This window comes from Mastigoproctus giganteus, chromosome 9, assembly GCF_048544385.1.
Source record: "Mastigoproctus giganteus isolate SK-2022 chromosome 9, ASM4854438v1, whole genome shotgun sequence".
In the NCBI taxonomy this organism is placed as follows: Eukaryota; Metazoa; Arthropoda; class Arachnida; order Uropygi; family Thelyphonidae; genus Mastigoproctus; species Mastigoproctus giganteus.
In genome coordinates this window covers 134,408,779-134,435,406 of record NC_143583.1, presented here as the reverse complement: position 1 = coordinate 134,435,406, position 26,628 = coordinate 134,408,779, and the positions used below count along the sequence as shown (strand labels likewise).

Sequence of the window (26,628 nt, the reverse complement as noted above, 5' to 3'; positions counted from 1 at the left end):
TACTTCCATACAAATTTTTGCACATTCATTAATGTCATGGCATGCATGGCATATTTTCCCATTGATGCCTTTGTGCTGGCTTGTTCTGGTCACTATTAGTTTGATGTTGCATGGAGATGGTTGAGCAATGAATGACCATAAACTTTTATTTAAATCTGGACAAAAGTGTCACAGAGACACTTGCCCAGTTTTAAATAAAAATTTCTGTCCTAAAACACAGAAATTCCATCAGCGCAGATATAAATCAGTGATATTGGCTATCAGAATCACTTCAACAGTCAACTGCTAACCAACTAGGCTACTGATAGAAAACCCTCACTACTTTCATTATTGCTGAGTATGAAAGTTGGTACTTACAACGGTCAGTTCTTGGACCACTGTTGTTTCCAATTTTCATAAACAACATCGACGATAGGATAAAAGGTGTTTATGTCGAAATTTGCAGACAATGTAAAGATTGGGAGAGTCGTTAATGATCTGTATCAAGCACACTCCTTCAGGATGATTTGAACAGGTTTCAAGAATGATCAGAAAAGAGCAGCTATGTTTTAATGCAGCAAAATACAAGATATAGTGTAAAAAATATGGAGGTCCTAAAGTCTCGAAACTTTATTAGACAGTTGGACAGACAACTCGAGTAGTTGAGACCCACTAATTGTTAGCAGGTCTCGGTTGTCTGTCCAACTGCAAAATACAAGATCTGACACTTGGGGAATAACAACCCCAAAATAACTTATACAGTTGGTAGGGTTGAATTAACAACAGTAGGGGAAGAAAAGGATCTGGGAGTTACTATATCAGGCAGATATGAAGTTCTCTGAGTAGTGTAAACAGGCAGCCAGGAAAGCTCATGCTATCCTATTGGTGATTTATCGAACAATAATATCCTGTGGAGATAGGAAGGTCATAATATCTCACTGTATAAGGCAATTGTAATGCAGCATTTGGAATACTGTGTCCAGGTATGGAGAACTCATCTGAAAAAACACAATTGAGCTTATTGAAAGGGACAAAAGATGGGCAACTGTAAGAAGACTTCAATTGTGGGCTACAGAGGTTGGCAACCAGGCACCTTAGACAAGACATGATTGAGGTTTATAAGGTTCTGAAAGAGGCAGGTATAATGAATGAAGGCAGCATTTTCAGCTATGAATCATTACAGAATTAGGGGCCATAAATTCAAATTATAGGGAAAGAGGTTTAGACTATATAGTAGGAAGTTTTCTTTTAGCTGGAGAGTTGTTGATTACTGGAACAAGTTGTCTCCACGGTAGTTGAGGCTGACAGTTTGAAGAAATTCAAAGGTCAAAATTTGATAGTTACCTATGTGAGAAGGGAAGTGCATAATTCATATTTTCTTATCTACTTTTTTTACTTTTTTTTGGCCAGGGCAGTAAAAGCCCATGGCTTCCTTGCACTATATGGCTAATACCAGTGCTTTTTTTGGGACGGTATGGCGTACTGGCACCTTTATTAACGGTGACGTGTGACATTTGGATGCAGTACATGATCTTTGAGTAGACTGGGGTTCAAGCTCCTGACTGCTAAATACGGTTGATCCGCCAACCCGCCCTGGACCAGTGTGGCAGATTATGGTTCATTTCCCTCGACATGAATTGTTTAAGGAGGCTTCCATCCCGCAGTGGATTGATAATGGCTGCTGCTTCCATTACACTTTTAAATTTGTAATATTCCGTAAAATTTTTTCACGTTTACCTACTATTCAAATAAGCTTAAAGTTATTTAACTAAATTTGCATTTTTTGTCTATTGTTAAGATATTTTCTGTATAAAACTTTATGACCATATTTAGAATTCTAAATTACTCAGTTGGACCTCTGTTTAACGAACTCCTTTTATAGCGAATTATTTTGAATTCCCCTTGGAAGTTACATTTAAAATAGTTTCCATTGAGCGAAAAAAATTTTCATATAACGAATGGATTAGGACAGACTTAACTTGGTATGCAGAGTTCGCATTTCTGGCCTTTAGGCAATTAGTGCTGCTGCATGAATTAAGAGAGCTAACGGAATTACCATTCTACAACTTTGTGGTACTCATAAAACCTATCCGACCACCTGTCCTACATACAGAGAAGTCACACTGGTCAACAGTGAGCAGATCAAGGGGCATTCCTGAAGCTGACAATGGGCTGTGATCAACCTTCTACTGCAGTGGTGTCCAACTTTTTCCCGTACAGGGGCCATATTCAAAAAAATTCAAAGTTAGATTTCTTTTGTGGTCTGCCCTGAGTGATTCGAGAAAAATTAGTCTGTTACATTTTCCATATCTTGTTACCTGTAAAAGTAAAATTGAAAATATTCAAAAGTACAATACACAATTACATTTACTGAACAAAACATTAAATGAGAAAATTTTTTTTTTTATAATTAACAAAATTTAAAATGCTGTTTTAGTTCACTTTCCGGGTGGGCTGTAGGTTGGACACCGCTGTGAATCAACTGTAAGCGCCCTGTTCGAGAATTAGGAGAGAGTGATTTTCTTTTACCCCAACAAACAATCATCTGTTGTTTCACAGAAGTGCGTTATCCACATTTTTCCGTAAATTTTCTCTCTCTCTGTTTACATGGTCAAAGTACCTGGATATCCGAATAACACCAACATTTTGTACAGTTTCAAAAAAAAAAAAAAAAAAAAATTCAAATTTAACTAGTTCAAAGAACTAGTGACAATATCGATGACGAGAGAAGGAAAATGAGGACAATGAAGGTATTAAACATGAAGTGTTGGAATTTGGTGAAAATTAAGTTAGAAAATTGTCAATTAGGTTACAGTTAAATGGAAGAGATACAATTTGTAAATTTCGGGAATACCTAATTGAAAAGACAGTTTCGGAAGAATTGAAGCATTTGATGAAAGCTCTTAGTACGATACCAATTTCATTGTGAGTATTATTATTATTATTAGCCACTTGGTGCAAGTAAGCCTGCCCGTGACCACCAATACGGAGGATGCAGAAAGGTCAGGAAATGACCACCGCATATCCCCGGAGCAGAGTCAAAAGTAGAAGGGTATCACCAAGAAAGAGAAGAATGATGATATCCAGCTCAGAACCCGGGGTGTGCCAAGCCCATACTCACCAGATGTTGAGCCCCTGGGGATAAATATATGAATGAGGATTTTCACAAATTAATGTGATCATCAACCCAACTAGAGCTTCGTTGACGACAAAAACAATTTCTTCACTACTATTTCTTAAAATTGCACGCACACTGCTGACATGCTTCGATCCAGCAAAATATGTTGATTTGTGGTTGCTTTGGAAACATCATTCAGCAAACAACACAAACAGTAAGAAAAGAAGTCGGCAGTGTGTGTCAAATGAGAACTTAATAAAAATTTGGAATATTCTACAAAAACTTTATTATGAAATTTTATTACTTTTTACTTATTTTACTCACATTTTACTTATTTTTTTAAACAGGGTGTCTCAAAAATATTGGTACAAACGTTTAGGGGAGGTAGGTAACATCTAAAGGAATGTGAATCTCATAGGAACCCATAACTGGAAACGTCACCGTAAGTCGGTAGACGGCGCTGTTCATCAGTTCGCGAGAGGGAAAATTTCTGGTTTACTCATTCAAGCAGCAGTCACCGAACGAAGAGCATGCATCGATATACGAACTGTGAGCTGGCAGACATGCACCTAGTGTATGGATCAGCAGAGGGCAATGGACGAGCCGCTCAATGAATTTATGGAGAATGCTTCCCAGACAGACATGTACCGGACCACCGTTTGTTTGCGCGTGTGCATCAAAATTTGTGCGATTATGGGTCATTTAGAGGTAACAGGAGTAGTGTGGGCAGCCCACGTTCGACGTGAACTCCTGCCATGAAAGAAAGTGTGTTGAATGCCGTCCAGAATAATCCTACTACCAGCACACGTGCCGTTGCCTCTACCTTAGGAGTGTCTCGTTGCAGTGTACAGCGTGTCTGGCATGATGATTCCTTACACCCCTTTCATCTCCAAAGGGTTCAGTTACTGCTCCCCCCCAAGGTCATCCTGCATGTGTGGCTTTTGCGCAGTGATTTTTCCAAGAAAGTGTTCAAGACTTGAATTTTCCAGCCCCATGTGTGGGCTCACGACAACCCACATGGTGTGCACCCCCATGCGGCACAACATCGCTTCGCAATAAATGTGTGGGCAGGTATGGTCGGTGACTGCTTAGTCGGCCCATACCTGTTACCATCCCGCATGAACTCCGCTAAATATCGGATTTTTCTTGAACAAGTTCTACCAGGGTTACTTGACGATGTTCCAGCAAATGCGAGATGCAACATTTGGTTTCAACATGATGGGGCGCCTGCCCATTATGGAAGGTGTGTTCGTGACCATTTGAACAGGCGTTTTTGGCGTTGATGGATTGGCCATGGTGGACCCGTTGCCTGGTCCCCACGCTCACCTGATTTATCGAGCCTTGATTTCTTTCTGTGGGGGGCCTCAAATCTATTGTGTATGAATCGCCTGTGGAGACAGAAATGGATCTCATGGCGAGACTTGTCTGCATTGCTACTACTACTGTCAAAGAAACTCCAGGTGTGTTTGACCGTGTCCATGCTGCGTCGGTGTTATGCATGCATCGCGTTTCATGGTGGAACCTCGAGCATCTCTTGTAACATCATGAAATGCATCCATCTCGTACTCCATTGTTAATATTATGTCAAATAAATGTTTGCCACTAATTACTGTCTTGTGTCATTTCTGCTTCTTGTGCCTCTGCTACTACTTTCCCGTGACGTTTCCGGTTATGGATTCCTATGCGATTCACATTCCTTTAGATGTTACCTACCTCCCCTAAACGTTTGTACCAATATTTTTGAGACACCCTGTATACTTGAATAATAAATTTATGTTTAATAAACTGTGTTTATTAACAAATAACATTTGTTGTTCTTATTCCAAAAACATTACTGCTAAAGTAACAATATCAGGAAAAACAATTTTAGAGTACTTTTCCTATCCTTTTAATTTTCAATTTTTCCTGATAGCAAAGAATGAGTATCAGCACCTATTTTTTAAAAAAAAAAAAGTACTGGCTAATACCAGTATAACCCTTCAATGGGCAAAAGTCAAAAGTGGAGGGGAAACCCTAATACCACTCTTGAAAAAAAAGTTTATACTTAGTTGATCACTTTTTTGATGCAAAAGCTTTTATACATATATGTATAATGTATAAAGTTTTTGCATATGTATAATGTATACATATGGGACAACCCCCACATGTATACATTATACATATGGGGGTTGTCCCAGCAGGCATAACTGTTAATCAAGATTTTTAAAAGCATGTTCTACATGTTTCCTCAAAAACATTTGTCACTGTCATCCTGAGAAGTGATCAACTGGAAATCATTTTGCAAGATAAAATGTGTCCACAGCATTGTTCATCCAATGGTTTTTTGGCCAAAAGACAGTTGGTGTCTTAACTCATCCACCATACTGTCAGATTTATCACCATCAAACTTCATTTTGTTCTCATGGCTAAAAATGGCCATGAAAGGACTCTGAGGCCATTCCACACATTCAAGTAGCTGTGAGACAGTACATGAATAATATTGCTGAAAATGACTTTAGCAATTAAAACTTGCTTCCACAATCTCCAGTGACATCAGAAAGGTTATGCTGATGTAGATGGATACTACCTTCAAAGGAGAAAAGCACCGTCAAAATATGTGTACAATAAAATTAAAAATTTTAATCAGGTCCTGCGACTTGTGAAGAGATTATTTAATACAAAAAGACTGCTATAACTAACGGGTTCAAAATAAATAACACACAAATTCTTTCAGTATGATCTTTACTTCTGATCTCCATCACTGATTACTTTTTAATTTGGAAAAATTAGGTAAAAAAAAAAAAAAAACAGTCATGTAAACTTAACACAGTTTTGGGTTCCTTTTACTGGAAACCTCAATTTCTGGCTTGTTGGGAAGGTTTTTTTTTTTTTTTTTTTTGGTTAATAAGACTGTTCTTTCTTGAACTTATTACACAAATACAATATACTGTTAGAATTAAGAATAAAATTTTAAATTTTCCCATTTTAAACTACTTTTCTTGCTTTTTACTTAAAAAAAAATTAATCATGACGTAAAGACAACCATTATCCTGTTATGTTTTTTGCATACTAGCTGGACGGTTAATTCAATATTGAATTATTTGAAATGAAAGTCACTACCATTCCCTAACTAACAATGTTGGGTTTTATATGCATTTTAGTATGGATAAGTCAAAACATAAGTACAATAAATTTCAAAATCTTAATTAGGTTCTGCGACTTGTGAAGAGCTTGTCTAATTCAAAAAGATGCCTGAAACTAATTAGTCAAACAGCAAATGAAAATTTGCTATTGAACAGTATATTATATTGTGTCTAATTGTGCACTTGTGAACAGGTGCATGTATAACTGTGTGTACTTGTGTGTACACCAATGCTAGGAGTTTAGTAAATAAATTTGATGAATTTCAGGTATTGCTCAAAACATCAAAGGCAGATATTGTTGGGATATCAGAGACGTGGTGTCGCACAGATATAAGGAATGCAGAACTGGAATTTGGGGAGTACAATGTCTACAGAAAGGATAGACAGGATAGAAAGGGAGGAGGGGTTATGCTATCAGTTAAGAAACACATAAAATCCAAGGAAGTGAAGCCAGTCGACATCGCTGGACGGTGCAGTGTCAAGTCAGTTTGGTATGACATAAGCATTGGGAGATCAAAATTGAGAGTAGGAGTGTGCTATAGGCCTAATGACTCTGATGAGTATAATAAGAAACTGTACAGGGAAATAGAATGGGCCAGTAAATCAGAGAGTCTTATAATGGGGGATTTTAATTTCCCAGATATTGACTGGAATTTGTGGGTTGGTCACTCACACACTAGCAAGGCTTTTGTGGATTTATTGTATGATTGTTTTCTACATCAGCATGTTCGGGAAGCAACTAGAGGGAGTAATACTCTTGATTTGATTATCAGTAGTGATTCTTCATGCATTAAGAATCTGCAGATAAAGGAACCATTAGATGGCAGTGATCCCAGTGTGCTGAAGTGGGATTTACTCAAAGAGATAACTACCATCAGGGGTAAAGGGAAGGGTTATTGCTTTCGTAAAGGCAACTACGATGGTCTGAGACAGTATTTAAATTCTATACAGTGGGACCAACTGATGATGTTACCAACAGCAAATTCAAAATGGGAAGCATTCAAAGAACTTATCTTGGAAGCTACTAGGCTTTACATACTAAGAAATATTGTTCAAGGTTTAGGCCTAAATGAATGTCAGATGAACTAATGAGACATATGGCAGAGAATAAAAATGCATGGGATACATATAAATTAACACGTGACACAGAAGCCTATGATAGATACAAGTTGATCTGTAACCAAATTACAAAGGAGGTTAGGCAGGGGAAGGCAGATTATGAGAAATCTTTGGCAAGGGATGCAAAGAAAAACAGCAAAGAGTTCTTTACTTATGTAAACTGTAGAAGGAAGGGGATGAATCAGATTGGTCCACTTGATATCGATGGTTCAACAGTTGATGATCCTGCTTAGGTAGATAACAAACTAAATGAATATTTTGCATCGACATTCACACATGAGGAGTTATTCAGCGAGGGGAAAACCAGAGGTGAATTCAACTCTGGCAGTAAGCTAGATAATCTTGTAATAACTGAGAGTAAAGTGGAGGAGAAATTGTTGAAGATAAACACAAGAGAGGCACCTGGGGTGGAAGGGATCTATCCAGTTATATTAAAGGAGGCAGCAAAGGAAGTAAGCAAACCCTTAGCCATAATTATGAGAGCTTCCTTGGACTCAGGGGAGGTACCCATAGACTGGAGATGTGCAAATGTGACCTCAATTCACAAAGGAGGATCAAAGACTGACACAAGTAATTATAGACCTGTGAGTTTAACTTCTGTTCCAGGAAAATTAACAGAGGCACTGGTTAAAGGAGCACTGCAGGATCATCTAGACAAGACTTCAGTTATAGCTCGGACACAGCACGGTTTTGTTAAGGGGAAGTCTTGCCTGACTAATTTGATTGGATACTATGATGCAGTCACAAAAGAACTGGATGCACGGAATAACTTTGATATTATATACTTGGATCTTAGAAAGGCTTTTGATACTGTTGCACATGGAAGACTGCTGCACAAATTGGAGCAGTGTGGCATTGGAGGCAAATTGCTGCTATGGATAAAGGGGTGGTTGAGGGGGAGAAACAGAGAGTGGTAATCAATGGACACTGCTCATCGTGGACTAATGTTATTAGTGGAGTCCCTCAGGGTTCAGTGTTGGGTCCATTATTGTTTTCTGTATTTATAAATAATATTGATGATGGTATATCAAGCTTAATGTCTAAGTTTGCAGACGATACAAAGGTTGGCAGGGTTGTTAAGGACACTACTGATGCTATGCTGCTGCAACAGGATCTGGAAAAGTTGAGCAGATGGGCGGAGAGGTGGCAGATAGAGTTTAACATTGACAAATGTAAAGTACTACATATGGGAAACAGCAACCCCAGAGTAACATATCAACTCTGTGGTACTACACTGACAGTGGTAGAGAATGAAAAGGACCTGGGGGTAATTGTGCAGGCAGATATAAAATTCTCTGAGCAGTGCAGACGGGCTTCAAGAGTAGCTCATGGTGTCTTGTCAATGATATACAGGAATTTTTCTAGCAGGGATAAGGAGGTGATTATTCCCTTGTATAAGGCAATGGTCAGGCCACACCTTGAGTACTGTATACAGGTGAATGGAATAAAGGGTTGCTCTTACGAAGAAAGGCTTAAGTTTTTGCAAATTACAGTGTCTGGAGACTAGGCACCAGCTAGGTGATCTGATAGAGGTGTATAAAGCCTTGAATGGTTTGAGCATACTCAATGCTGATGGGATTCTTCCTCTTGCTCAGAATAATCACCTGAAAGGGCATAAATTCAAATTGAGGAAAGACAGATGTAGGATAGAAGTGCAGAAATTTGCCTTTAGCCAGCGGGTATTTGGTTGGTAGAACAGACTTCCATCCCTTGTTGTGGAAGTTGATAGCCTAAATAAATTTAAGGCTCAGCTGGACAGGTATTTTGAACGAACGGAGGGGTGAAGTGGAAGTTTTTTTTTTGGCTGATGCTGCTTCATAAGCTTGCTTTTTTGCATCATATGCCTCTACTAATGCTAATGCTAAATTTCGAAATCTTAATTAGGTCCTGTGACTTGTGAAGAGCTTGTCTAATTCAAAAAGACGCCTGAACCTAACTAGTCAAACATCAAATGAAAATTTGCTATTGAACAGTATATTATATCTATATCTCACTTTTAAATTTTACATTTCTATTCACTCCCCCAAGAATGGTATATAGAATCACAGGGAATTTATGCACTTCTAACTCAAATACAGGTACATATATAATCCATTTTGTTCACATCACTGAAACCAAAATACTCTGTGACCACTAATGATAAAAAACACATGATATTCTAATACATTCCATTTTTCAACCAAATACTAGTACTATATCGAGTTCCTAATTTTCCTATATAAAAAGGAAATTTATCAAACTTACTTCTCTAACATCCAGAGATCCTAATCGAAACAACTGCCTTGCTTCTTCAAAGTGAAACTCAGAAAGTTCAATAAATCCAGCTTGTTGCTGGATTCGCTGTAAAATCTGTTAAGAAAATAAATACCGTTCAATCAAATATTTATTCTTCTCTTTTATTTTCAGATAATTATTAAAGTGGCTACCCAAAAAAATGTGAAAGAAAGCAACTAATATAAGAACACACCTTAATATTTACTAACAAAATATTCACTCAGTTTCAAAACTGAAGAGGTTAGTTATGCAAATATTCAAAATTTCAAATTAAAACAAATTTCCACATCAAGATGACACAATGATGAAATTCTGATACTGAATAATTATTAGAATAAATGATTATTCAATATCAGAATCATTTATTGCCATAAATGTACCAGCAAGCCCATTAAAACCAAGACTGGGAAAATTTCCCATTACAAAATGGTGTTGTACATCCTGCAGAATTCTATTCTAAACGTCATTGTATCATGCTCTCTATTATTGCTCCATGATTTTCCTTTGAAGTCAGAATGAGCAGTCTGCAATTACCACTTCGCTCTTAGAACCACCTTTATGTACTGGTGATACTTTGGCACTTTATTTAATCCAAAAGAACCTCTCCGAATCCAATGATGCTCTCATAGTTAACCTTAATGGTTCAATGAACTCTCTCACTGCCTCCTTAAAATTACTGGGTATATGCTATTAACTAGAAGCCTTACTTGCTTTTAGGTTGAAAAGAATTTTTAACTAAACAGCCATTCTTTAATTTCAATATTATTAACCTCATACTGCTCATCCTCACTCACACAGCCTCTTCTCACTATAAAGGCGGCGCCTCCGTAGCCAGGCGGGCAGGAGCAGCAGTGCGTAGCACACATTTCTTGATTAGACCGGGGTTTGAGACCATGACCACCAAATATGGAGGATGTGGAAAAGTCAGGAAATGACCACCGCATATCCCCCCGAGCAATATGGCCTTAGTTGCTAATGCTCCTAAAAACCAAATAACAAACAACAAACAAACACTATAAAGGGGCTTTCATCTGTAAAAGTCGATTTGTTGTATCTCCATTCAACTCATTGGCAACATCAGCTGGATTCATCTAAGGCTTTTCCACACCCATTACACATGGGTCTGATCTAATTTATTTTCTTCTTTGTATTCATATACAGGAAAAACTTCTTGTCATCCTTGTGTTGATGACAAGAAGCCATTGATTTCTTACACTTACCACATTCCCATCCCTTCTTTTTCTGCTCTATTAGATTGGCCTGCTCTATTTATCCATTTTAAAATCCTTGTGCTATATTTTCTTAATGGTATATATGCTTTCATGATTATTGCATTAAAGATACTCTATAATTCTAATGTATTCACTTTCCCTCTGATAGCTGACCAGTTGATAGAGGGCATGTGGCATCTTAAACCATCATAGTCCCCTTTCTGAAATTAAAAAATGCCATTACTTTTGCAATTGCAGCCTCTTTCTTCATCTTCCAATTAAGTATTGCATGATCACTTCCTGCTAATGGTTCCTGTACTGTGAGCCTTATGATGTCATCTGGTTCATGGGTAATGATCAGGTACATATGCTAGAATATTCTTATCCCTAGTATTTTTTCTAACAAGCTGATATTAATAATAATCATCAAATTTATTTAAAAATTTTGTCCCCTTTCCCATGACGAGTTTCCCCTTTCATCTGCTTTAATCAATAAAAAGCAAATTGAAATCACCCACAATAAGACAGTCACACTTTCTCTCCTATTCTATATGCATGGAGAGGCTCTCATCATAATTTGCACAATCCTCTGGTCTGTAGCATAAGCACTCTCATTTTACCTCTGCATCCAACTACCTCACACTACACAGTTTCTAAGTTCTGAAAATTGGAAGTTTCTGTCACTCAGTCTGCTTTTGATAAGAAGTGTGAACCCCCCCTCCCCAATCACCTTCTATTTTGTCTATCCTTCCTAAATACATTATACATGCCATAGTGAAACTCATCATCACCACCTATTTCTGGGTGGTGTCACATTTCTATTAGGCTTATTATATCCATATTACTTGTTTTCACTTGTTTTAATGACAACACTCCGTACTGTAGACATAGTTAAGACTACATGTTCTTATATAATTTTCTATCCGAACATACCCTTTAAAGTTATTTAAGCTTGTTTCCCTAGCACTAGCATCTCGTTCATTTGAAACACCACCATCCTCAGTACATCTTCGCAATATCGGTTTTTGTGGACACTAAAAAGAACTCTCCAGATCTGTGCAAGCATTATTTTGACCCATATCATAAGATAAACTCATGTCTATATTACCCCTATCTCCATAACTAGCAGTTTTTCTGAACCAATAAGGCCTACTCACTGATACTGGAAAAGACCCCTGCACCGTTTGTTGTTCAAATGCATTCCATCTTTACAAAACATATTCCTATGATCTACTAGGGCAGGCCACACTGATTAAAATCTCCCCCCCCCCAAAGCCTTGAGTTAATCCACAAGGCTTTCAGCAGAGACTATTTACTATTGAGCCTGGGCAGAACTGTAGACACATATAGATTATAACCTAATTTGAAAATAAGAAAATAAATACAGTAAACCCCCGCTATTCGAGGGGGTTACGTTCCTGAGAAATGCCGCGAATACCGAAAACGCGAATACTGAGTTATGGCTCCCATAGTAATAAAGGGGTTCCGTTCCAAAGTATGAAATATATAAGAAAAACTAGTCTAAAATTTTGTCTATGTATGTATTATATGTACCTTCATAATATGACTATGTATATAGACAGTACATAGTGAAATGCAAGCATATGGCATCGAAATGAAAATAAGAAACAATTTAATATTAAAATGTAATATTTATTAGAAATTTCAAACAAATCCTTCAAACCAGCGCCTTTTCTAGAAAAAAAACTTATCCCGCCAGTGCTATCACCAGTTTCGCTAAAGTGTTGATAAAGGAGTTTTGCCTTTTCACGAATGATGAGTGAACTTAACAGAATTTTATTTTGAGTTCGGTCTTCTATCCACAGATTTAAAGCTTTTCCATTTTTTCTAATTTAACATCACGAGTTACAGAGCAAATTTTTGAAGCAATTAGCGCATTTTCACGGACACTACGGCGGATTTTTTCTTCTGATTTTTTGATTGATCGTACCGTTGACTCATTGATTTTATAATGTTTTGCCACTGAGGAGACACTTTCACCATTAAAAATTTTGTCTAATAACTCAGTTTTATTCGCCAATGTCATCACTTTCTTTGATAATTTCACATTCACATTTCCCTTGTTATTCGTAGCCATATTTTTGTACGGGTTAGAAAGAACTTGTCCAAATAAAGTCACTTTCTTCCGTTAACACACTCGAAAAAGTCTGTTTTACACTGCAAAATGGTAGATTTATCAATTTTGTAAGCATATCAATTTATAAATTGATAGATTTATTCAATTTTAAAAGCATATTAAAAATTAAATATATAAATAAATTAAAATATATAAATTAAAAACAAACGACGAAACCTTCCATGGCAAGCGCATAACACATACTGAACATGGATTGGCGAGAAACATCCACGCTCGCGATTTTGTCACCCCTCTCTCCCCACCCACTGAACGCTGTTTTGACTGGGAAAGATAATTTTAGCCACGCCCATGTTTTTTTATGGCGGAAAATGTTCACGGCTTTAAAATTCACCTTTTTTAGGTTTCATTTTATGTTAAATCAGCGACCGCGAATATGCGAATACAGATACCGCGAATAGCAGGGGTTTACTGTACCATTCAATCAGATATTTATTCTTCTCTTTTATTTTCAGATAAGTATTTTTGCAGCATGGTCCAATATTTATTCATTTCAGCTGATGTGGGTGATTTCGGTTGATCTCTTATAAAGGATTATAAGAGACCACAAGAAGAATGAACAACTCACAATATTATTTTCATGTGCAAGTACAGCAGTTTCCATTAACTTCATGATGTTCATACTGAAATTATATGATTTCTTTCTAGCAAAGAAGTTACTTTCAACTTTATGCATCTTTATCCAGTTTAGATGTGCAATGCTTTTTTCTAGATAACTATTAGTAGCAATTGGATGAGGAACATTCGTGTACATATGGTAGAATATGTACATTAAATCTTTCCTTCTTTATTGTTAAAGGCAGTAAAAATACTTTACATCTAGTTTTGCTGCTTCATATTGCTAAAGAAAAGCAAGTCCAGTTTTCATATTACTTGTACTTAATTTTGTTTTAATATTGTAATAGGTGCAAAATAAAATAAGTAATATTTTAAAAATGGATATTTTTTACAATACATGAAATTAAATAAAATGTAATTTAGCATATCTTATATAATATGCTGCATTGACATAAGTTTTATTTCATAATAAGCTAGATATGACAAATATAAAAGTTGTTATAATTGACAATAATGCATCTTGCCAGTGAAAATGATCATCTTGCAGCACTGCTGTAAGATGATCAAGCAGATTAATAGTTAGTGTGTTAGTATAAAAGAGAAAGAGGTAAAAAAAAAGGGGGGGGGGAGCAATTTTTCTTTCTGAAAACCTGCTTACAGTTTGTAAGTCAAGTAATCTTAAAATAAATGGAAGAAGAAACTTTTAAATTTAATTAGTACTCTGTACATATACTAATTGCAGCACAATGTGGGCATGAAACCATGACGTAGAATATTCTATTTAAATTCTACCTCAAAGTCGCCACTAGTCTATATACTTGAGATAACAATATAACTTACAATATAAAACTGCATCACACAGTTAATCAGACATATAAAAAAGTTATCAGAAATTAACAAGCAATTCACATTTATTTTATTATACAGTAATAAACCAGCATATAAATTAAAAGCAAACGACGAAACCTTCCATGACAAGCGCATAACACATACTGAACGAGGATTAGCGAGAAACATCCACGGTCGCGATTTTGTCACCCCTCTCCCCCCACCCACTGAGTGCTGTTTTGACCGGGAAAGATAATTTTAGCCACGCCCATGTTTTTTTATGGCGGAAAATATTCACATTTTTTTAGGTTTCATTTTATATTAAATCAGCGATCGCGAATACGCGAAACCGCGAATACAGATACTGCGAATAGCGGGAGTTTACTGTACATAACTAAAAGTTTTGTCTAATACATTCTTATAGTAGATATGTATGTCATTTGCGTTTTCTTTTTTTTAACCCCCTCAAATGTGGATTAAAAAAAAAAAAAACTTAAGAGACCTATGTTCTGCTTTATAAGGTAACAAATACTGAATAACAAATACTATATATATATATATCTAGAATAAATTTACTTTTTTTAAGCATTAACTATGAAAAAATTACTTACTTTTCTTGATTGCTCCTTTGATACACCTGTCTTACAAGAAAACTTAGCTAATTCAAGAGCTTCAGAAACCTTCTTATCAAGTAAAAGTGCTTGAACCTGGGAGGGAAGGAAACCTTTCTAAGCAGTCTCAGAATGAAAAATTAATTTTTTTCAACCCAATATATAAAAATAAAATTAACAAAGAGAACTAACACAGGACCTTAAAGAGTTACAAGAAACAAGACAAGAAAACAAATAATTCTATATTCTTTTTTTCAAACATTTCAAAAATTTACTACAATTCACAGCTTTTAAGTCTGTTTGCTAAGACCTTCAACAAAAAGGTTCAAGTATTCAAATACTTAAAACTAGTTATAAATCTGAAAAGTAAGTCTAATCTAAATATTATTATATCTGTAATCAGATATAATATTCATGGAGGTGAAGAAAGCTTGAAGATTAATAACTAACAATAGCCAATATAGGAGACATTTCTGATCATGGGGTTGTTGATATATAATTATGAAAGTTATACCAAAAGTGTTGGTGGTAAACAATTATGAAAGTTATGCTAAAAGTATTGCATAATACTTTGCTAAACAGATATTGGCTATTTATTTTACAAATGAAATTACAGTGTTTAATATAATCAGTCCCTCCTCAGCTTCCTTCACAATAACAGCTCTGATCTGGCCATTCTTTTTTGGACGTCAAAAGTTCCAGCTCATCTCATTGGAAGGCTCCTCAGTGGTCCAGAAACACCCCTCCAAATCCACATTTTGATACCAATTCAGCCAGACTGTTCCTTCATGGGATTCTGTATTATAGTGGAAGATGAGGATGCCACATGACAATTTCTTCAAAAGGAAGGGGGGGGACATAATGGATTAAACATTGATCAAAATAATAATAAATATCACTTATAATGATGAACATGCAATTTGGATACTAAGGAAATGGAATTTGGCTGTGACTGTATTGTGACGTGGTCGATACTTTACTTTTGTTGAGAATGACAGTTACAGTTTGTAGAAATTATAACTTAGTGAGTATGACTATGGTGAAAACACTGAAAGGTAGGTTAATGAAAATGTAAAAGGATTGCCAATCAATAATGGGCTAAGTTCAATAGCAAAGCTTAATTAGACAGTACTCACCTTATATAATCTGCGGTTGTTACTTGAAGTAGGATGGATGGATAATTTTGGGGTTTGAAAAGTTTAAATGAGTTAATTAGTAAGGATATGGGGTTAAAATTAAAAATTAAAACGGAATTAAAATATGCTCAAGGAAGTAGAAGTGCACAACTCCGTCCCTGGTTGTCATTGAAGAATTAATTGATTAAAAACTCTAAAATATATGAAACCCGGTGAGGCCAAAAGTCATAACAATTGACTTTCGTTATTTAACGTCTTCAGTTGGCAATACTAAGAAAGGAGAGAATGTGTGTTATTTAAAAGAATTTCTATGTTCCCGTGATGCTCTTTGTGACATGCGGGAATCTAATCTAAGGTGTGTGAGATTCCAGACTGGGGAAAGGTTGGAGGGTAATTTCACATTTATGATATTTAATTTAGAATGACGGAGGAACCATTCTATAACTAGGGCTTTGTATTGAAAAATTTTGTAACTAGTTTTTAATTTTATAATGGTGATGGCTGAATCAACTAGAGGGGTGTGGTTGTGGGAATGTATGTGTAGTGTAAGCTCAGTACTGGATTGCCCTGTTCTGAAACTGTTGTAGTGGTAATAGGCTCATGTGTTAGAGGTTTTTTGTGGTACCGTACTTGATAGTGGTGCTTCCGATGTAGCAGGCATTGCAATTTTGCTGGCATTTAATTAAATATACAATATTATTCATATCATTTATTAGGTATTTATATGTTTCTTTGTATGTATTGAATAATGACCCAAGTTTGTTATATGAGGAGAATATAAGTGTAATGTCAGTGCCGGTGAACACCCGACAGAATTGTCTGGCGAGACTACTGTGATAAAGGAGAAAGATGTGCATGCTCCTTTTTGTGTTGTGTTTGGGTGAATTATTGGTGTTATTTTTGGTGGTGGAAATAATGTGTTGGATTAATTGAAACGGGTATTTCCTGGGACATGAACTTTTTTGTGAGAGGAGTATTTCATTATATTCTGTATATTTTATTTTTATAGTAAATTTTTAATTCCTTGGCTGGTGTTTGTCTTTAATTATTGCAGTATGGAATTTCCCAGCCCCATAGGCCTGTTTGAAGATATTCTTAGCACCCTCTGCTTCCACTCTGATCCTCAAGCTATCATAAGAGGGGGAGTGAAAGCTGCTGGAGACTGATGGTCATTTGTTTTGCCTTGCTGTCATGTGCTGGAGGGTTTGGTCTTTTCCTCTTCACACTGACCAGGCATCGTAAAGAGAATCACTCTACACGTTCGTTGCCACCTAAGTGACGTAACAGGGCTTACCATTGAGAAGGTGTGCATGAATGGATTTTAGGGAGGCAGGCCAACTGGACTTCTCCTAAATCTTCTGAAATACAAAGATATTGGATTCATCAGTGTTTTAGACTGAGTGTCTGATAATACACAGAATGCCTGTTCCCCCTCTAAGCCCCGTTGTCCCAATATTTCACTACAAATACACAGCACTACTCCCAAAGGAGAAGTATATATTGTTATTTACTTAGAGATTATCATTCCTTCATCAGCAGGTATATAATTAACTACTGTAGTATGAAACTCATTAACTACATTATTCCAAGGTTGAACATGTATGCCTTTTAGTATCTTGCATATTGTTGATATATATTAGCATTAGCATTAGCATTAGTAGAGGCATTTGATGCAAGAAAGCAAGCTTATGCAGCATCAGCCAAAAAAAAAAAAAAAAAAAAAAAAAAAGTAACATAAATAAATAAAAATAACAACTTCCACTTCACCCCTCTGTCCGTTCGAAATACCTGTCCAGCTGAGCCTTAAACTTATTTAGGCTATCAACTTCCACGACAAGGGATGGAAGTCTGTTCCACCCACCAACCACCCGCTGGCTAAAGGCAAATTTCCGCACATCTATCCTACATCTGTCTTTCCTCAATTTGAATTTATGCTCTCTCAGGTGATTATTCTGAGCAAGAGGAAGAATCCCATCAGCATTGAGCATGCTCAAACCATTCAAGGCTTTGTACACCTCTATCAGATCACCTCGCTGGTGCCTAGTTTCCAGACACTGTAATTCGCAAAACTTAAGCCTTTCTCCGTAAGAGCACCCCTTTGTCCCATTCACCAATCTAGTTGCCCTTCTCTGTACTCGTTCCAGCAGCTCGACATCCTTCTTGAAATGAGGCCTCCAGGCCTGTATACAGTACTCTAGGTGTGGCCTGACCATTGCCTTATACAAGGGAATAATCACCTCCTTATCCCTGCTAGAAAAATTCCTATATATCATTGACAATACACCATGAGCTACTCTTGCAGCCCGTCTGCACTGCTCAGAGAACTTCATATCTGCCTGCACAACCACCCACAGGTCCCTTTCATTCTCTACCACTGTCAGTGTAGTAACACAGAGTTGATACGTTGCTCTGGGGTTGCTGCTTCCCATATGTAGTACTTTACATTTGTCAATGTTAAACTTCATTTGCCACCTCGAAGCCCATCTGTTCAACCTTTCCAAATCCTGTTGCAGCAGCATAGTGTCAGTAGTGTCCTTGACAACCCTGCCAACCTTCGTATCGTCTACAAACTTGGACATTAAGCCTGATATACCATCATCAATATCATTTATAAATACAGAAAACAATAAAGGACCCAATACTGAACCCTGAGGGACTCCACTAATAACATTAGTCCACGATGAGCAGTGTCCATTGATTACCACTCTCTGTTTCTCCCCCTCAACCACCCCTTTATCCATAGCAGCAATTTGCCTCCAATGTCACACTGCTCCAATTTGTGTAGCAGTCTTCCATGTGCAACAGTATCAAAAGCCTTTCTAAGATCCAAGTATATAATATCAAAGTTATTCCCTGCATCCAGTTCTTTTGTGACTGCATCATAGTATCCAATCAAATTGGTCAGGCAAGACTTACCCTTAACAAAACCATGCTGTGTCCTAGCTATAACTGAAGTCTAGATGATCCTGCAGTGCTTCTTTCACCAGTGCCTCCATTAATTTTCCGGGAACAGAAGTTAAACTCACAGGTCTATAATTACTTGTGTCAGCCTTTGATCCCCCTTTCTGAATTGGGGTCACATTTGCACATCTACAGTCCATGGGTACCTCCCCTGAGTCCAAGGAAGCTCTCATAATTATGGCTAAGGGTTTGCTTACCTCCTTTGCTGCCTCCTTTAATATAACTGGATAGATCCCATCCACCCCAGGTGCCTTTCTTGAGTTTATCTTCAACAATTTCTCCTCCACTTTGCTCTCAGTTATTACATGATTCTCTAGCTTACTGCTAGAGTTGAATACACCTCTGGCATTCCCCTCGCTGAATAACTCCTCATGTGTGAATGTCGATGCAAAATATTCATTTAGTTTGTTAGCTACCTGAGCAGGGTCATCAACAGTTGACCCATCGATCTCAAGTGGACCAATCTGATTCATCCCCTTCCTTCTAGAGTTTACATAAGTAAAGAACTCTTTGCTGTTTTTCTTTGCATCCCTTGCCAAGGATCTCTCGTAATCTGCCTTCGCCTGCCTAACCTCCTTTGTAACTTGGTTACAGATCAACTTGTATCTATCATAGGCGTCTGGGTCACGTGTTAATTTGTATGTATCCCATGCATTTTTCTTCTCTGCCATATGCCTCATTAGTTCATCTGACAACCATTTAGGCCTAAACCTTGAACAATATTTCTTAGTTGGTATGTAAAGCCTAGTAGCTTCCACGATAAGTTCTTTAAATGCTTCCCATTTTGAATTTGCTGTTGGCAATATCATCAGTTGATCCCATTGTATAGAATTTAAATACTGTCTCAGTCCATTGTAGTCGCCTTTACGAAAGCAATACCCCTTCCCTTTACCCCTAATGGTAGTTACCTCTTTGAGTAACTCCCACTTCAGCACACTGTGATCACTGCCACCAAGCGGTTCATTTATCTGCAGATTCTTAATGCATGAAGAATCACTACTGATAATCACATCCAGAGTATTACTCCCTCTAGTTGCCTCCCGAACATGCTGATGTAGAAAACAATCATCCAATAAATCCACAAAAGCCTTGCTACTGTGCGAGTGACCAGCCCCCAAATTCCAGTCAATATCTGGGAAATTAAAATCCCCCATTATAAGACTCTCTGATTTACTGGCCCACTCTATTTCTCCGAACAGTTTCTTATTATACTCATCAGAGTCATTAGGCCTATAGCACACTCCTACTCTCAATTTTGATCTCCCAATGCTTATGTCACACCAAACTGACTCGACACTGCACTGTCCAGCGATGTTGACTGGCTTCACTTCCTTGGATTTTATGTGTTTTTTAACTAATAGCATAACCCCTCCTCCCTTCCTATCCTGTCTATCCTTTCTGTAGACATTGTACTCCCCAAATTGCAGTTCTGCATTCCTTATATCTGTGTGACACCACGTCTCTGAAATCCCCACAATATCTGCCTTTGATGTTTTGAGCAATACCTCAAATTCATCAAATTTATTTACTAAACTCCTAGCATTGGTGTACACACAAGTATACATGCACCTGTTCTTTTTCTTAGCTACCCTAACACAACCCATGTGTTTACTTGTACCCCAATGATTCCCAGCAGTCTCTGAAATATCCTGCATCTTATTTTCCAGGCTGCGGCTCATTCCAATAGAAGCAGTGCAAGAATCACTTTCACCTCTGCCAGTGGCTACTGTTAATCTATTAGTCCTTGTATCCCCCCAATCTAGCAGTTTTCCGACCCACCTAACATTGCCTCGATAGCATCAGCAAACATTCTTGCACCCTTCCTATTTAAGTGTATCCCATCCCTGTAGAAGCAGTCTCTCCTGTTAACAAGTACAGACCAGGCTGAAAAAAATTCTACCCCTTGAGCCCTGCACAATCTTTCCAGGGCCGAATTGATTGACAGGGCTCTCATCATATACTCCCTCCTATCGTGTCTGGGCAGAATTGCAGACACTTTCAATTTCAACCCTAATTCACGGGTTTTTTTCATCAGTGACCTGTACTTGTCAAGTAATTCCGCCGGTCTCCTACTCTTAATGTCATTAGTGCCAACGTGTACAACTATATCACCTTTTGTGCCCTTAAAAGATGATATCCGCTCTACAACGTCATCAACTTTTGCCCCTGGCAGACATACCCTGGTCCTGTTCCACCTATCCTTTTTACAAAGCATGTTTCCCGTTTCCCTGACAATAGAGTCACCAACAACTACTAGTTCCTTTGGGACCAGCGCATTCTGCCTTGGGGGTTGCCGCTGTGTTGCGCAATGACCAAGTGCAAGCTCTGGCATTGGTGTGGGCAGCTGAGAGCTTGATGGGCCCCTCACTTGTAATCCTTCGAGGGCATCCACCCTGTCCTTCAAGCTCTCATATAGGCCCATAACAACGCTGAGTTGTCGCCTTATCTCCTTACACTCCTTGCATCGCACACACACAAAGACATCCCCCATGGCAGTATCATGTCCCATACTTGACTGCTCCGCAAACATCAAGCAAATAGTGCATCTTACAAGGCTGTGATTCAGAGGACAACTGCCCCCCTCAGTTCTCCCCTGGGCCACAGCATTCCCATTAGCTTGAGCCCTTTGCTTTGCTGCTCTGGTTTGAGTCATGATTTAGATTTACTTTCAATAAAATTTCAATTTCTGTACAAAATTAAATCCTAAACTTGTATCCAAACACAGTTATAACGCTATATTTATGTTTCAGTAACCAGTGTTATCTACGGAATATTTATGTTTCAGTAACGAGTGTTATCTACGAAATATTTACGTTTCAGTAACGAGTGTTATCTACGGAATATTTACGTTTCAGTAACGAGTGTTATCTACGAAATATTTACGTTTCAGTAACGAGTGTTATCTACGAAATATTTACGTTTCAGTAACGAGTGTTATCTATGAAATATTTACATTTCAATAACAAGTGTTATCTACGAAATCCCTTTATATAACTTCCGTATCAAGTTATGTATTAATTATTTGTTTTTACTAATTATTTATGTTACGTAACCTAAGTGGTTATATGTATAGATAAAAGTACAATTTAATTGCCAATGAAGTTCGACAAGATTAATAGATTTTACTGATTAATTTTCCCGTAACAATGGCGGATATTACAAACAGTAAACACGTGTATTTGATACCCTTTCCGATACTAAGTAATACCTACAAAATCTCTATCTAAGTTACTTTAAACTTAAGTACCGTAATAGGAATATAAAGCTACTCTAGAAGATAAGTTAATATGTCAATTTAAACTAATAAAGCAGAAAATAAATCAGAAAAAACTTCTCTGTTCGAAGAGCAGCAGAAAGGCACGTCCGCACCGGCAACCTCGTTCCCAGAACTTGGTTGGGAACCATTATTACTGGTTGTCAACTCGCCCACTGATGAAAGGACAATAATTTCTGAAACCATAGTCTCGGATGACATGCATTAAAAAGAAACAGAAAAATATACATTTTAATGAGATGCTTGTTAGTTCTGGCAGAAGACTGAAGAAAGTCGAGATTTGCTTTGCAATATAAAACATTTGATGTATTTGTAGCAAATTTTATTTACTCTTCTGCTATGCACAAAATGATGCTTCTGCATTATTTTCTTTTCTTTTTTTTTTGGCTAATGCAGTATAAGCTTGCTTTCTTGCATCATGTGCTTCTACTAATGCTAATTACATATACCTTAATGTTATATAACTCCTTTTACTTGAAGCTTATTATCTATAAATGATTCAGACTATTAGAATGCATCGAAAATTTTTAAAATTATGTTGTCATAGTTCTCATAAAAAATTACCTGTTTTTCCCAAGGAACAGGAGTTAAAGCACAAATAATATCAGAGGAAGCCACGAGTATTCTTCCATCAAAATTATCCATATAACATCCACCCTGAAAGGAAATTCGTTGTTTGGCTTGCTGATCAAGAATACTGGGAAGAAATGGAAAACAAAAAAATACTTATAAATTTATTATTAAAAACTTTGTTTAAAGCATGAACCACCAACTTTTTTTTATTAGAGCAAGAATATCTGTTTCCACCCCTCCCTTTGCGAATATGAATTCATCATCATCATCAGCCATTTTCAATCCACTGCAGGATGAAGGCCTCTCCAGCAACTTTCCAGTTCCTTCTGTTTTGAGCACTGGCCATCCATTTACTACTCAAAAACTCATGAATTTCATCTATCCATCTCTGCCTTTGTCTTCCAGGTTTTCTTCTAGCTCCTCTTGGGTACCATTCTGTTATTTTTCTTAGTCCATCTGTCATCATGTCTTCGAGCTATGTGTCCTGCCCAAGACCATTTTTGTTCTTTAGTTTTGATAAGAATGTCCTTTACTTGAGTTTGCTGCCTAATCCATGTGTTTCTCTTCTTATCTAACAGTCTGATTCCCAATATAATTCGTTCCATTCTTCGCTGTGTAGTTCTTAGCTTCTCTTCCATTCTTTTGGTGAGTGCCCAAGTTTCACTTCCATAAGTCATGGTGGGTAGTATACATTGATTCATTATTTTACGTTTCAGACAAACTGGGATATTGCTCTTCAGTATGTGACTATATTTCCTGAATGCTATCCATCCAAAATTTATTCTTCTCTTGACTTCCAGCCATTTATCATTATTACAGCTAATAACTTGTCCCAGATAAGTATATGACTCCACATTTCAATTACTGCTCCTTCAATCATTATTTCCCTTTCCGTGGCATACTTGTTCATCATTACTTTTGTTTTAGCCATATTCATCTTTAGTCCAAAATCCTTACTAACTGTGCATAACTGATTAAGATTTTCCTCTAATTCTTTGGGATCGTGGCTTATGACCACAATGTCATCTGCAAATCGTAAATGGTTTAGGTACTCTCCGTTCACATTGACTCCTTTCTGCGACCAGTCTAATCTTCTGAAAGCTTCCTCAAGGGCAGCAGTAAACAGCTTCGGAGATATTGTGTCTCCTTGTCGAACTCCTTTCTCGATTTTAAATTTGCTACTGTCTTTGTCTAGTCTAATAAAGGATGTAGCACTCTCATATATTTTCTTCAAAATCATAATATATGGAGTATCTATGCCTTGTCTTTCCAGTGCCCGAAACATTGCCTTATGCTGTATGGAGTCAAATGCCTTTTCATAATCCACAAATGCCAGGCATAATGGTGTTTTATATTCATTTGCTTTCTCCATTAGCTGTGATATTACGTGAAGGTGATCCATAGTTGAGAATCCTGTCCTAAAGCCAGCTTGCTCTTTCGGTTGATTCTCATCAAGTATTCTTTCTAATCTGTTAGTAATGACCCATGTGAACAACTTGTGGATGTATTACAAGCTAATTGGTCTATAATTTCCAATTACTGATTTGTCTTTCTTGCAGAAAAACTATGATTGCATTATTCCACTCCTTAGGCGTCACATCTTTTCTAATGCATTTTGTGAAAAGTATTGTCAGTTTTTGTCATGTCTCTTCCTCCCAACTTTAACAACTCTACAGTAACTTCATCTTCCCCCGGGGCTTTCCGATTCTTCATTTTCTTCAATGCATGTTCTACCTCATCAGGAAGAATATCGGGTATGTCGTATGTGTTGCTACTTTGCAATCCATGTTCCCCACTGCTGGTATCATTCCCTCGCTCCTTGTATAATTCTCTATAGTAGTCTTCTGCTATTTGAATTATGCCTTCTCTGCTGTTTATAAGTACACCATCGCTATTCTTCAGTTTCAGTATCATTTGTCTTTCTGTACTACTGCTCATGGCTGCTGATTTAAATCCTTTGTTTTCCCTTAATGCTTGTTCTACTTTTCTTGTGTTAAATCTTCTTATGTCCTCTCTGAGTCTCTTTCTAATGGCTTTGCATAACTCAGTATACTCAATTTTCTCCCTGTCAGTGTTTTTCTTGCTCTTCATTTTCATGACAAGTGTTTCTTGACTAATTTTTTCTTCTTTGGATTTCTGTTTCCCTATAGGTTTCTTGGGCTTTATCACTTTCAGAAAGTTGTAATATTCCTCGTCGATATCTTGGTCCTGAGCAGTCTGCAGAAGCTCAAACTTGTTCTTAAGTTCCAGTACATACTGCTTGTTCTCCTCCTCTGTTATTTCAAAGACCTTTGTATTATTTACTCGAGTCAGTTTTTTCCTTTCCTTTCCTACATCTATATCAAGTGTACATCTTACCATTCTGTGATCACTTCCAACATTTACCTTATTCAGGACGGTTACATCATTCACAATATATCTTCTGTTAGTGAGGATGAAGTCGATTTCATTAGTTGTTAATCCATTTGCACTCTTTCATGTCCACTTTCTGTTCACCCTTTTCTTGAAAAAAGTGTTCATTACTGACAGTCCTTGAGATTCTGCAAATTCCACAAGTCTTTCACCTCTTTTATTTCTTTCACCAATTCCAAAATTTCCTATAGTTCCTCTTTCTGCGCTGTTTTGCCTTTTTCCAACCTTAGCATTGAAGTCCCCCATAATAATAGTGTAGTGGGTTTTCTGCTCATCTAGAAGACTCTCAATTTCAGTGTACATTTCTTCAACCTCTTCATCATTGTGGCTCGATGTTGGTGCATAAATCATAATAATCTTTAGCTTGTACCTCTTAGAAATCTTGAATATTAGTCTTGACACCCTTGGTGATGTACTTTTGAATTCCGAAATGTTGTTTTTAAAATCTTTATGGACTAGAAACCCAACTCCACCTTCACTCCTTTCACTGTTTCCATTAGTGTACAGCAGATTTCCACTTGATAAACTTATAAGTGATTCATTTCTTCTTCTTGTTTCAGCCAAACCGATGATATTCCAATTCACATTTTCTAATTCCTTTTCCAGCTCTAATATCCTGTCTTCACCGATGAGTGATCGTACGTTATAACAGGCCAAGTTCAGTTTCCGTGCATGGCAGCCTGGTCGTACCCAGAGATTCTTAGCACCCTCTGCTTCCACTCTGATCCTCTCGCTGCCGTAAGAGGGAGAGTGAAAGCTGCTGGGGACTGAGGGCCATTTGTATTGTTGTGCTCTCATTGCTGGAGGGTTTGGTCTTTTCCTCTTCACGCTGACCAGGCGTCTTGAAGAGAACCACTCTACACGTTTGTTGCCACCTAAGTGACGTAACAGGGCTTACCATCGAGAAGGTGTGCATGAGTGGATTTTAGGGAGGCAGGCCAACCGGACTTCTAAATCTTCTGTAATAGAGAGATATTGGATCCATCAGTGTTTTAGGCTGAGTGTCTGATAACACACAGGATACCTGTTCCCCTCTAAGCCCCGAATATGAATTAATATTAATATACCATGTTAATAATATATGTAATAAATACATAAATACAGTGGAACTTCATACATCCAGTGTTGTTTATTTTATTCTGATTTATGAATACAATAACTTTTGTTAGATTTTTAAACTTAAAACTGCATGGATCTGCTGGTAGTAAAGTGCACAGATCATATACTGCTGTAAATCTGTACATAGTGGTGAAACAAAGTTGCTACTATGATAATTAAACAGCATAGCTCTCCTTCC

The 26,628-nt window shown here is 37.3% G+C and overlaps 1 protein-coding gene across 4 annotated transcripts in view; it reads right to left on the bottom strand.

Moving 5' to 3' along the window:
- The window catches only part of LOC150080753 (transforming growth factor-beta receptor-associated protein 1-like), a 272,526-nt gene that overhangs the window by 122,959 nt on the left and 122,939 nt on the right, over positions 1-26,628 (bottom strand). For all 4 annotated transcript variants that reach the window (XM_090382037.1, XM_090382036.1, XM_090382038.1 and 1 more), the window contains exons 9-11: positions 22,911-23,043; positions 14,976-15,071; positions 9,583-9,687 (exon numbers count right to left, since the gene is read on the bottom strand). In XM_090382037.1, coding sequence (XP_090238163.1) covers positions 9,583-9,687; positions 14,976-15,071; positions 22,911-23,043 — 334 coding nt within the window. The remainder of the gene's footprint in view (positions 1-9,582; positions 9,688-14,975; positions 15,072-22,910; positions 23,044-26,628) is intronic.